Source organism: Leuresthes tenuis, unplaced genomic scaffold (assembly GCF_036924035.1).
Source record: "Leuresthes tenuis unplaced genomic scaffold, fLeuTen1.0.hap1 SCAF_5, whole genome shotgun sequence".
NCBI classification, from domain to species: Eukaryota; Metazoa; Chordata; class Actinopteri; order Atheriniformes; family Atherinopsidae; genus Leuresthes; species Leuresthes tenuis.
Window position 1 is genome coordinate 10295959 of NW_027325359.1, and position 12264 is coordinate 10308222.

At 39.8% G+C, this 12264-nt stretch overlaps 2 protein-coding genes across 2 annotated transcripts; one reads left to right on the forward strand and one right to left on the reverse strand.

The window, feature by feature from the left end:
• The first annotated feature begins 43 nt into the window (after positions 1-43).
• Positions 44-5831, forward strand: cib2 (calcium and integrin binding family member 2). The gene is made up of 6 exons (XM_072385217.1): positions 44-513; positions 1729-1763; positions 3205-3316; positions 4459-4606; positions 4714-4909; positions 5109-5831. The coding sequence occupies exons 1-6, from the start codon at positions 463-465 to the stop codon at positions 5128-5130; spliced, it is 564 nt and encodes a 187-aa protein (XP_072241318.1). The 5' UTR covers positions 44-462; the 3' UTR covers positions 5131-5831.
• Positions 5832-8213: 2382 nt separating this feature from the next.
• On the reverse strand, positions 8214-12028 carry LOC140307130 (uncharacterized). Its single transcript, XM_072385890.1, has 8 exons — positions 11788-12028; positions 11552-11694; positions 10949-11118; positions 10371-10460; positions 9639-9804; positions 9400-9555; positions 8608-9315; positions 8214-8524 (listed from the first exon to the last, which is right to left on the reverse strand). Exons 1-8 carry the CDS (start codon positions 11933-11935, stop codon positions 8477-8479), a joined length of 1629 nt encoding a protein of 542 aa, XP_072241991.1. The 5' UTR covers positions 11936-12028; the 3' UTR covers positions 8214-8476.
• Positions 12029-12264: the final 236 nt, after the last annotated feature.

The following is a 12264-nucleotide window of genomic DNA, read 5'->3' on the forward strand; positions in this document are numbered from 1 at the left end:
GATCGTAGGTGGATGAAAGGTTTTATCTAAGTGACCCCCATTGCAGTTACATCACCCTCATTACCAGCAGGTTCTCGTCTGCATTTATTTATTTATTTCCCTGGTATGTCATTGGTTTCCCTGGTGTCCAGTGGACACACCACCTGGGTTCCTAAGGAGAGGCAGATCAGTTTGCTCTCCTCAGAGACCACAGTGAAAATCCGGAGCTCTGGCTCAATCATAACTGGATACTGGTATCTCTTTTACATGTTTTTTCATCGATTTTTTTTTTTTTTTTGCAGTCATGGCAAACATTTCTTGGACGTACATCAATGGCAACTATTTTTAGGTGTTTGCCACAATCTCAACTCAGCCTGTGCGGGGGACTTGGACTCCGCGGACCTCATAAATGCCTTTCTCTGAGAAAAGGCTTTGGACGTTCATCGTTGTGAAATTGTACAAGCAACAAATTACTTGATAAAGATGGGTAATAAGCAAACGATTTTTACAGACGAGCAACTTGATGCTTACCAGGTGAGCCGGCATGCTGTGTTTACCTGCATGAGGAAGATAAAGGAGGTGTAAAATAACACCTTACTCTTATTCACTCAGACCTGTAGAACTTCTGTTTAGCTATTTGAGAAGAAGGGAAGAAACAATGAAAACATTCGTAAACGTAAAGTGAATTATTACCATTATGAGACTGTTATACATCACAGTTTGTCTTTTTCTTTGTTTTTTTCCCCCCTGATGTTTAAAAGAGAGTCCCAGTGATCTGAGATTCCTTATTTCATTAATGATTTATACAGCTGAATTAATTTTCCTCTGAACTATAGGAAGTCCACATCTTATATATTTGGTGAGACTGGAGGAGGGTTTTGGTTTCATTTCATTTATGAAACGAAGGATCCACACTGAGCCATGGTCTGAGAAGATCTCCCCTTTTGTTCCCTCTGACAACAATCCTGGTTTTCCTGGGAAGATACACATCTTCATTCGCACAGGTTTATCATGTGATTAGGTGTGGACTTAATAATTGATGCTAAGTCAGTGATATGTGGTGAAACTCTACTCTCAGGACTCAGTTTAGTTCTCAAGGGCCTCTCTGGTTACTGCAGCAGCTCTTAAAAAACTTCTCTTAGAATACTGTAGCTCTCGGCTTGTTTTATGGTTAGTTTCACTGCTCAGTTTTTCAAGATCTTATAGGAGCTTCTATTCAAATGTTTAACATGGTGCAGCATCAGCTTACTGAGCTGTAGGGGTTGAATACGATCACTCAAAGTGTTGTCTTGTGAAGGAAACTATGAGACAGGAAACCATCTCACATCTTCGACAAACATATTTGTGAACGGTTGCCCAGGAAAGCTTCCTTTTTGTTATCACACTGTCTCTAGAGCTCTACAGCTGACTGCGCCCTGCTTCTTACACCCAGGAGCACAGCTCAGACAGCTGGATACAAAAGACAAATGTAAGCTGAGGTGCCTCCTGCAGGACTGTTTGAATAATATGTGAGGACCAATATATGCATGTCAGACAACAGCAGATCAGTTGTTGCCTAGACACCTCAAAATACCTTTTATAGTCATTCGGAGGAGTTGTACTGTTACTTAATATGACTCACAGATGTGTCACAGAGAGTGCATCATGATGCACTAGATTGTCCTTGTTTTTTTCACAACGTCTATCCTTTATCAAACTTAAGTAATTGTCATATCTTCGTTATGAAACGCTGTTTTTCTCTCATTGCAGGACTGTACGTTTTTCACTCGCAAGGAAATTCTGCGGTAAGAGTTCATTAGATGCAGTGCTTTGATTCTGACCGCTGGCATATGTGCTGTTGATGGTCAGTTATAAACCAAACATTGGTGAAAGCGTACCAGAATGAGTCGATATAGAGTGTTTCTTTTGTCTACATGTGTTCTTACTCGTTGCAGTGTAGGTTAGATGTGCTTTAAGTGGATGTGGACATGGCATGCAATGCGCCATCTTAAATCACAAGCCTTTCTTGCATTGGAAGAGAATAGATTATCATTTCAGGCTGGATTTAGTTCCTGTCCTGTGCCAAATCTCTCATATCTCCTTCATTTAATGTGTGCAAACGTCTTGTATTTCAATTTCATTATCAACATTACTTGAGCATAACTTGAGTAAAACATTTCATATGTATCTGTTGAAAATATCTTGCTTCTTATCAGTCTGGTTTACAGTAATGAATTTGATTTAGCATGTTTGCTAATAATCTGAATAGAATTTTGACCAGATGGATTTCCAGTAAGTTTTGTGTTAAAACTTGGAAATGTTTACATAAGTTAGCCTTCATAAAATATGTCCTGTGTCATATAAACAAATGCAAAATGCAAATCCAACCAGAAATGCAAAATCACTGAATGTGGTCCCTTTAAGGATATTTTTAGCATAGTGCACTTAGTGGCTTGATGTTCCTTGACTGACCTAAATGATTCCAACCCAGTGAAAGTATTATCCCGGCAAACAGCGTGCGGCTTACAGTGCAGACACAGATGATTTCATCTGTGAATGACACAATATACTGTAAATTAAGTGTTTGCCATTGCGTGTTGCGAATGTAAATAAGCAGGAAGAAGCTAGAGGGTTATGTGGTGTGGCTGTGGGACAGTGTGTTACCTAAACCTTTGAAAGTCACGTTGACCCTTTGACTCAGGTGTTGTTTTCAGTGCCACCCAATGACGCGCCACATTTCTCACTCTTTCGACATGCTTTAAAAATGAATATGACTGTCCAGTGATTGCATGTGGGGATCATGACTCAGGGGGTGGCATCATCTCTCCCTTGCTGTCACAAACCTATTCACAGAAGTGCACAAATTACCTGAATACATGCTTTTGATGGGATTGACTAGTGATTCTCATGTTTCCTTATCTGTTGTCAGTTGTTCTAGAAGTTTGAAGGTAAAAAGCTGCTTAATTAGATGTACAGGCTCGAAGGATCTAGCAGAAACAAAACTGACAACCAGCTGAGGATGTAAAACAGTTCAGCTTCTGTCCACAGCTACAAGTGTCACACAACAGTAATGCGACAGTTAAGTTTGTCTAACTCACTTCTTGTTGCACATCCTCTAAGACCACCAGTGATGAAATCCAGACTCTTAATGTTGAGTTGTATGTTGTTTCTCTTCCAAATGACATTGAGTTGGAAGCCATTTGAGGAATTAAATTGTTCAAATTCGTTTTTTATGTTCTATTCTAGTTTGCACGGCAGATATCATGAGTTGGCACCACATCTTGTACCGATGGACTACACCAATGACCCTGACTGTAAAGTGCCCTTAGCGCTGATTGTCAATATGCCAGAATTAAAGGTAAACAGGAAAAAAATTTTCATAAATCGATCTGTGTTGTGCTTTTTTTTTTTTCTTGGATTGGGCTTCAGTGACACAGTCATAGCACCTTCCGTTCACACTGACCAACATTTAATCAATGAACTCTCCCCTCAAGAGGATTTGGTTGGATGACACCACACTGTGTGAGCTTATGGAAGTTAATGTGCCATATTCCCCTCCTATCAGCAAAGTGAAAAGAACATCCGTAATTTTTCATCCCTTTCCACCTACACGCTGCTCATGAATATGAACTACTTATTCACAAAAGGTTCATAAAAAAGAGACTCATATTTTAAACTCTCCCTTGGCATAATTGGGTCATTTCCAGTAAAGCTGTCGCATGAATGCCTGATTGCAAGAGTGGCATATAAAAGATGAAGAAAGCAGGCTTTGCAAGGCACGGACAACATACAGTCACCGAAAGCCATTTATAGTATCGTAGTCATGGATATTTTCCTATCTCACTGGGAATAATGGGCAGTGTGGGGTGACGTAAAGAGTCAGGCTCCGCAAACATCTCTCTAATAGGTCAAGGAAACTCTTCACAAACATACATGTTTTTTTGAGTGTATTACCAGGGACTAGAAGAAGTGTATGCAGAGTTTGCAACTGTTTGGATCCTCCTTGGATCCTTTGACTGCATGTGAGGCATTTAGGGAACATTTTTCACATCATTCACACAGCATTACAAAGGAGCAAGTTGTACAAAGGCATGAATCTGTGTGTAACGTGCTTCATTCTGAGTGTAAATTTATCATAGGTTGTGTCGAACGAGATAATTATCTGTAATATAAAAGCCTGGTTGGGTTGTGGGTGATCAGTGGAGAAGGAAATAGTGACTCCACTGCACTAGCAAAGACTGGGTCAGCTTTTTCAGCTAAATTGTTTAATCAGCAGAATCCACCAAACTGTTCGTCTGCTGTCTGTCGCACATATGTGACACAACACATGTTCACGAAACTCTCACGGTTCTTTGTTATTATTATGTTTTAACCAAACTCTGCAGTTATATTTTAAACCTCCACAGTAGGTGCTGCTCATTACACAACTTCTAACATTTACTTTAATGCGTAACAACATTATGAATAATATATTCAGGCGTGACCTTGTTTAATGTGCAGGAAAACCCGTTCCGCAACAGGATTGTGGAGTCATTCTCAGAAGATGGGATGGGGAACCTCAGCTTTAATGAATTTGTGGACATGTTCTCAGTCCTCAGTGAAACGGCCCCGAGGGAGCTCAAGGCCATATACGCCTTCAAGATATATGGTAATAGGAAATCTTTTAGAAAAAACTTATTACGTTTACTTTCAATTTCCCCGAACTGAATGACTTCAAATTCTGTAATTATCTGATATGATTTCCGTTCCTCTTAGACTTCAACGTGGATAATTACCTGTGCAAGGAGGACCTCGAGAAGACTCTGAATAGGCTGACGAAAGAGGAGCTGACTCCTGAGGAGGTCGTTTTGGTGTGTGAGAAAACCATAGAGGAGGCAGATTTGGACGGAGACAACAAACTCTCCTATGCCGACTTTGAAAATATGATTTCCAGGGCTCCAGATTTTTTAAGGTAACAAAACTCTGTTTAGAATGATTATGTTTTCATAAAAACATTCATCAATGTGTTGCGTCTTCACCTATCTTCATGAAGAACTCTCTCTACGATACTGTCATCCTGAGCCACGAGTATGCTCATTTATGGAAACATCTCAGTACTTCCCATACTGTGCCACCGCTGGTCCCTCATGTCATATTTTTTGTTCTTACAGTACCTTTCACATCCGTATCTGAGAGGGGGGGATTGGCAGTTTTTGTGGTCTGACGCTGAACTGTCAACCTGAACCACGTCCTGGCCACATCACAGTGTCAGTCGCTTCCGCAGAAATGGACGAACAGCACAGCTTCCCAGCCTCTTCTTAAGATCTCCTCACCTCAGTGAAGTCTGCTAGATTTGAGAATAAAAGGAGACGGTGAATTTTATTACTTTAGATAGAGGTGTATTTTTCCTTATACAAGGGCTTGACTTAATTGGAAAAATGTTGTTCTTTTCACATTTTATAGTTGGATAAAAAAAAGCTCAACAGATCTTTGATAGGCCAAATTTGTGCATTATGTGCACGTTCGAGACAGCAAAGCAACATCCATCTACCTACAGTATATTGCACATCTTCCAACAAGTCTTTTCAGGTTTTATAAGACTATGGGCAAAGCTTGAAGTATATGAAGCACAGCTATGAATTTAAGGGCATGCTTAATATATATTCTCTTTGAGCGATGCAACATTTGTACGTGAAGTGTTTAGGTTGTTGCTTTTGCTTGTCAAAATAGAACATGATGACAATCACATCTTACTGTGCTCAAGTTATTTAAAGGGCTCTGACATCTGAATTAATTTCAGAAGCTTTCATCTTGTGTCTCAGCTATTGTCATGAGATGTAAGTTACAGCCAGCATTTGGGTTTGTCTTTTATAATGTTTCCTGTGTCAGTTATTTGTCTGCCTTTCAATAAATGATTCTTTTTTTCTTCTGTGTGTTCTGATCGAATCGCTTTGTGCGACTGCATTTGTGAGCTCTGTTACTGTCAGTGAGAAATGGGACGAGCCTAGAATCATGAGCTTTTTGTTAATCAGAAAGGAATAAATTCATGTGACCTGACCTTCTGTTTTAATGGGTTCATTTAACTAGTCCATTGAAACCCACCCACTCGTTATGATCAAAGAGCGTGCCCAATAAAGATCAGGAAGTGACTGTCAGTCTGCAAAGTCCATTGCATACACCACATGTAATAACTTGTTAAGGAGGATGCGATCATTAGGGGTGAGCTGCCTCAGCATTTACAAGAATGATTCCATCCTGCACACACAATTAATCACATCAGAAGATGGAAAGAAAAGGCCCCAGGGCATGTTTATTGATAATTAACGGACGGTGGTTTCTGGGCTGTAGGCTGTGGATTTGCACCTTATCCATATGAAATACTGTGTTCTGTGTTGTTTTCTATGGTTCATTTCAGATTGTTCCAACAAGTCAGAATCATATTGTATCTTGGTACATTTGTACAAAACACGTGTTTGCTTGATAAATGTACTTGTATAAAAAGGAGGTTCAATTGGTGAATGTGGATAAGTTGCCTTATTGCAACTAAGGGAGGAGGATTAGTCTGCGTCAGTTAAGCAGAGTGAAGTCATTACAGCAGCCAGTAAATATTCCTATCCATTTTCTCAAGTAGCTTTTATGAGGGCAGTATCAACTATTCAGGCCAATAGACAGCTGAATATGTGGCCTCATTAATTACTGGTCTCACTGGGAACGTCTGTTAATTGAGATTCCAGCAGAGAAGCTTCTGGTGCGAAGTGATACTGGGGCTGTAAAGCAGCCATAAGTGTGAGTAACTGTTTCTGGGGCTGAGGTGGGCAAAGCAGTGCACAAGACTCACACTGGTTTCACTCTATGAGATAGCATCTGTTTTAACTGATTTGACATGTGGCCCTCCTCCTTACAGCCTGACGTGGCAGAGGTTTTACAAACAGCTTAAGCTTAAGAAGTTTATGCATCTTAGTTTTTTCATAAAGCAAACGTTTATGAAAAATGACACTGTTTAAACCGAACTGCCTCAACACTTATAAACCATACATGAATCATAGATTTGCACTGTACCGTAATTTAGTTTAATGCCGTTGACCCTGGTAAGTGTTTAAAATTATTGTCAGATATACTATTCTGCCAAAGAAATTGGTCAACCTTGTATTTATTTGTTTATTCATTCATTTATGTATTTATCTTTTCATTCATTTATCCGTTAATTGTTTTTACATTCAAGCTTAAGAACAAATGGACTTCAGAATCTTAGTTTTGGACACATCTCTATGATTCGCTCATAAATTTGAGATTTTATAACACTGTGGGAGTATTTTCTCATGTACTTGTTCCTCAGACACCCCCCCATCGTAACACAATCAGGCAGTTATGATGTCACATTTATTAGCGGTGACTTCAACGTCATCGTCCATTTTTCAGTGACACTTTATTGTGTGGTTCTGTATTGTGAAAGAGCAGGTGGCAGAAATATCACAAACACCTTACTTCCTAGTTTCTGTCCCTTAAGCCCTTCAAAAAACAAATTGCAGACTCTTATTATATTTAACTCCTTGAGAGGAAAACTGTAAGTACAGATACACTGTAAGTACACTGAAATTATAATTAGGAAAGGAAAAAAAGCAGCAGATGGTGAAAGATAATAAATGACATTTCAGCACTTTCAGCACATTTCCCCATTACTGCCACATACAGACATTTGAAATCTGTATGCAAATTAGGTTTCCTGAGAGGCCCTGAATGAAGTGCAACTCTGATGGTAGCAGAAACATCTTCAAAATATCAGGTATGAGGCTTTTGATGAATTTCCCCTCTGAAAGTGTCTGTGAGACCTCATGTTTTACAAGAATGTTCCTCGTGTTTGTGACAAAAAAAAAAACAGTGAAAGAGAACTACGCAACAGGAGCACGCAGCTCAAAGTAGCGACAGCAACCGTGTAAGGTTCATTTTCCCATGTATCTTGATTCGGTACGTGTTTGTAGTTTGACGTCTCCACATAGGTACACCGATTTCAAAGCCCTTCATTTTCTATGCACAGTAATTTATGAGGAAATCTATAATAGTAGACCATGACATCAAAACTTGCCACTGAAGGCAAACCATTCCTCAACACCTAAATGAGTCTGATGTGATGCAAAACATTCACTGTAAATCACTGACTCTAGACGGAACAGCATGATTTTACTCCACTTTTCCATTGTTTCACGGGAAACATGCTCTCACTAAGGTAGTTTTTACTCAACTATAATTATAAAATCGAAAATAATTTAAAAAAAAACTTTCTTTTAATGTAATCTGTTTAATGAAACAGGTCGATGACATTTCAGTTTATTTAACACATCGGCTCACATTGAAAGGAATAGGATGATTAAGTGCTTAATCAATTTTTAAATAAATACATTTCCAAAAGCAAATATACAGCAGTAGGTTTCTGATGTTAAAAAAGAAGTTATCACGGAATGAATATTAGTGAGTTGCACAGTAGTGTAAAGTGTGTGAACTTAAGTTAACAGTTTTCTTGTTTGCTGGTTGGGGAACATCTTCACCACTTCCTCTTGGCCTCGGGGAAGAGCCATTTCCATTTGTCATTCTGTAGGATGTAAATATCGTGATCAGATATATAGAGCTGAACTTTAGGTACAAAAGAGAATTAAATAAAAGCAATTTACTAACCTTTAATCCACAGGAAGAGGGGTTATCTTTGTGTCTGAACTCCTCTACAGGCCAATATGTGGTTCTGTTGGGTTTCAGCTTGGGCCTCTCATTGTGGTTAGGAAGTAGCTCATATGTGCTGTCATGGGTGAAAGTGGGGGCTTCACTGGTGACCTCAGCATACACAGAATCAGTGTGTTGCTCTGGTGTCAATCTGTTGTCAAAGAATGTTGGACTGCGGCTGTTGCGCTTGCCAGCCTTTTGATAAACTGTGTTGTCATTCATGAAGTCCGCGCTGTGGTTGCTTTTTGGTCCGCTGCACAAATCTGTCTTTTCTGACCATGGGGTACAGCTGGGGGCCTGTCTGATTGGCTTGGGGGAAAGCCTTGGTGGGGTGTCAGGCGGCACGCTCAGTCTGTAAGACTGTTCCTCATTAGAACGGGTATCCAGCAGCGGCAGAGACCTGCTTTTACTGTCCAGCAAGTTGAGCTGAGAGTAAACAGATTCTGGTCCTGATGGAGAACTAAATCTGCCATCGTTCTGGTCCTTCATTGTTGACCTCTCAGCTTTCCCGGGATTTGCTGCAGGTACATTTTCTTGCGAAATTTGTTGGACTCTGGGTATCTCCCTGGGTGTTTGCTTCCTGAGCTGAGCGTATAGAACACTATCGTGGTCGTTGAAGGCACCACTGTCGAGGTGCCTGCTCCTCCTTGGCAAAGGGGGTACTTCCTGTTTGACAACACAAGCCAGAGATATGTGTTCAGATAGATACAAATGCAATAAACTTAAGCACAAAGTGTCTGAGTAACATACCTCGTGAATTCTCTTGCTCTTTTCGGGCCGTGACGGTTGCTGCTCTGTGGTCGAGTTAATCTGCTGTTTTTGTAATGTCTTTGCACTTCTGAGAGCAGTAATAGGTTTATCCTTTGGGCTGACCTGGATGATATCATACAGCTCTTCATTGAAAGCCTGCAATAAAAAAAAAAAACATCTGTTAGATCATCATCACTGATGAGTCTTATTTGAAGAATTGAAAACAAGTTTTCGCTTACCTCAAAACACGAAGATGTCAGGTACTCTCCAAACGGTTCAATGGAGCTCGTCTTGTAGTACTCGATGAGTTCAGACACAGTGTTGTGTCCCTCAGTGTCTCCACACACTACAAACTTTCCCGTCTCACTTTGGCTGATCACAAAGTGTCGGCACCGATCCCTTCCTCTGCAATGGGAAAAAAAAATTGTTTTCACTGCTGAGAACACATTCTTTTATTTGCCGACTGTTACAGCTAGAGCATTCTGAAAATGTATCTACAGTGTTTCATTCAATTCAAAATCATAGAGACATATCTGCCTGAAATAAAACAAAAATTTGGTGAACATAACTGAACCAAGATGTGAAATAAAAACATCTCTTTCCTGTGTGGGAACGAAAACAACTTCAGACATAGACGAGGCATCCAGCTTGTGACTTTTATGACCTAATATCCACTGATAAGTTCAGGCAAAAAAAAAAGTATGTAGCCAGGAAGCAGTATTCAAGAAACAAAAAAAAGAATTTGACACTTAGGATATTTATTATTATTTATCATAGGATATTTATAGTACTGCTATAAATATAAATAATGTATCTATACCATAAGATTAGTGGAGCTAGCATTGATTTCTAATGAATAAATATGCCGCAGTACCTACTTGAATGTTGAATAAATTCTACTACTTTATATATCATTAATTCTATATATATATTTAGGAACAATAGCTTGTTTATATTAAACCAGTACTCACTTATATGACAGTATGTATCCAATAGCCTTATCACTGAGACGAATCAAGAAACAGCCCAGCTCTTTTTCCCTGAGTATTTCCTCAGCATCCCTGCAGATGGAGAAAAAAACTTATTATCAAAGTGTTTTAAGCCCCTTTGGTTCACAGGAACATATTTTGAGCAGAGACAGGAGTAGTTATTCTATTCTCTTTGGAAAACCTATTTTGTTACAAGCCCTCTCTATAAACCTGCCATCATTGCCACTGCCCACACATAACTGTCCCTCATGCTTTTTATGTAGGCGTCTTTGTCTGCCAGAGGAAAGGACGATAGGAGACAGTGGGTGTGTTGCAAAGTGGACTCTTTCCATTACACAAAAACTGGGTCAAGGGCTTGAATAAACATAACACCTTCTCCAATGAGTAAATATGAAAATAAAAAGCTATGTTTTACGTAATAATAACAACATCTCAATTAAATATGTATGGATAGTCTATGTAAATATCATCATCATCACAGTGATATGGTTGTACAAATTAGACTCATAAAGACAGTAAAACCTGCTGAGAACTGTTTTCTTTTCTTAATTCATACGAACCTTCTGGTGATGAAGCCCAAGAACCATGTGGGGAAAAGGCCGTTGTTGACGATAAGTGGAATTTGAGTATCTATGAACCACTTTGATGCCAATTCTCTGAGTCTCCCCTCAATCCCCTCTGCAGCAGGGTCCACCGCTGGTTCTTTGCTTTGCTCCATCCTCACCCGATCCTGATCAAAACAGCACAGGCGTCCGGTGAAGACAACCAGCATTCATTTCCAAATGCGTCCCATGAGTCAGACTTTTAGCAATATAATTTGCTTATTTTCCGGGAGGCGTCAACCAGAGCCTGAAAGCAGCCTAGTGTTCTTGTTGAAGTAAAAAGCTGGTGCTGCACTAAAAAACCCCTCCTGTTTGCTCTCCATGCTCGATGTTTACTGTTTCATGTTATTAGATTGTTCCATTCTAATAATCCATTAAACCCCGTCAAGGACCCAAAATGTGAAATGTTTCATCTCACTCAACAACAGTAATCCTTTTTTTTTTGCTGCTGTCATATCACAGTGATATAAAGAAAAACTTTGCATTGAGGAATGTGGTTAATAAGTTAATGATTTAAGGAGTCAGTTACTGGTTCTAGTGAGAACTCGACACACTTCTTACCTTGAAACAAAACTTCAGACGGGTCTTGAAGCTGGGGGATTTTGTACAGTTTAGATCCTTTTGTCTGGACTGCGAAAAATAGCAGATATTGTCTGGTCTGGCTTTCTGTTGTCTGTACAGTGCACAGCAGTTCCTTTCAATCCCTGAAAAAACAAAAATAAAAGGTAAAAAAGGTTCATTGTAAAGGCTATATTCTGGATTTGTAAGAGCACTTATTTAGCAGAGAGGGTACATACCTGCCCTTGAAATTGCCAGTGTGTGGTTTGACCCTGGTGTCATTTCAGCAAACATTAAAATGCTTCTCTCAACCTCTGAACCGTCTGTAATCTCCAACTGAAATTGCTCAAAGTGTGACCCTACACGGGAGATATAGACAGATGACATTTACAATTACACACATTTTTCCACTGGTCTGGAAAGCAGAGGTACTCGGCAACGGCACGGCAGACTTCACACAGCTTAATTTGCATAAGAAAAAAAAAAAGACAGCTGAAGGCTGTTGAACAAAGCTAGAGCTTCAGAGAAACGGAAAGCAGGCTTTACAGAAACCATGGTTTGTGCACACAAGCGGTGGTTTGCAACAGGAGACGTTGTACCCACAGGGTGCTAGATTACCGTCGTGACGGGAGAAAAGTTGCGTCAGCAGGTGATGTTTCATGTCAGAGTTGGAAGGACAGGACCAAATGGATGGATGGAAGGATGGAAACATCTAG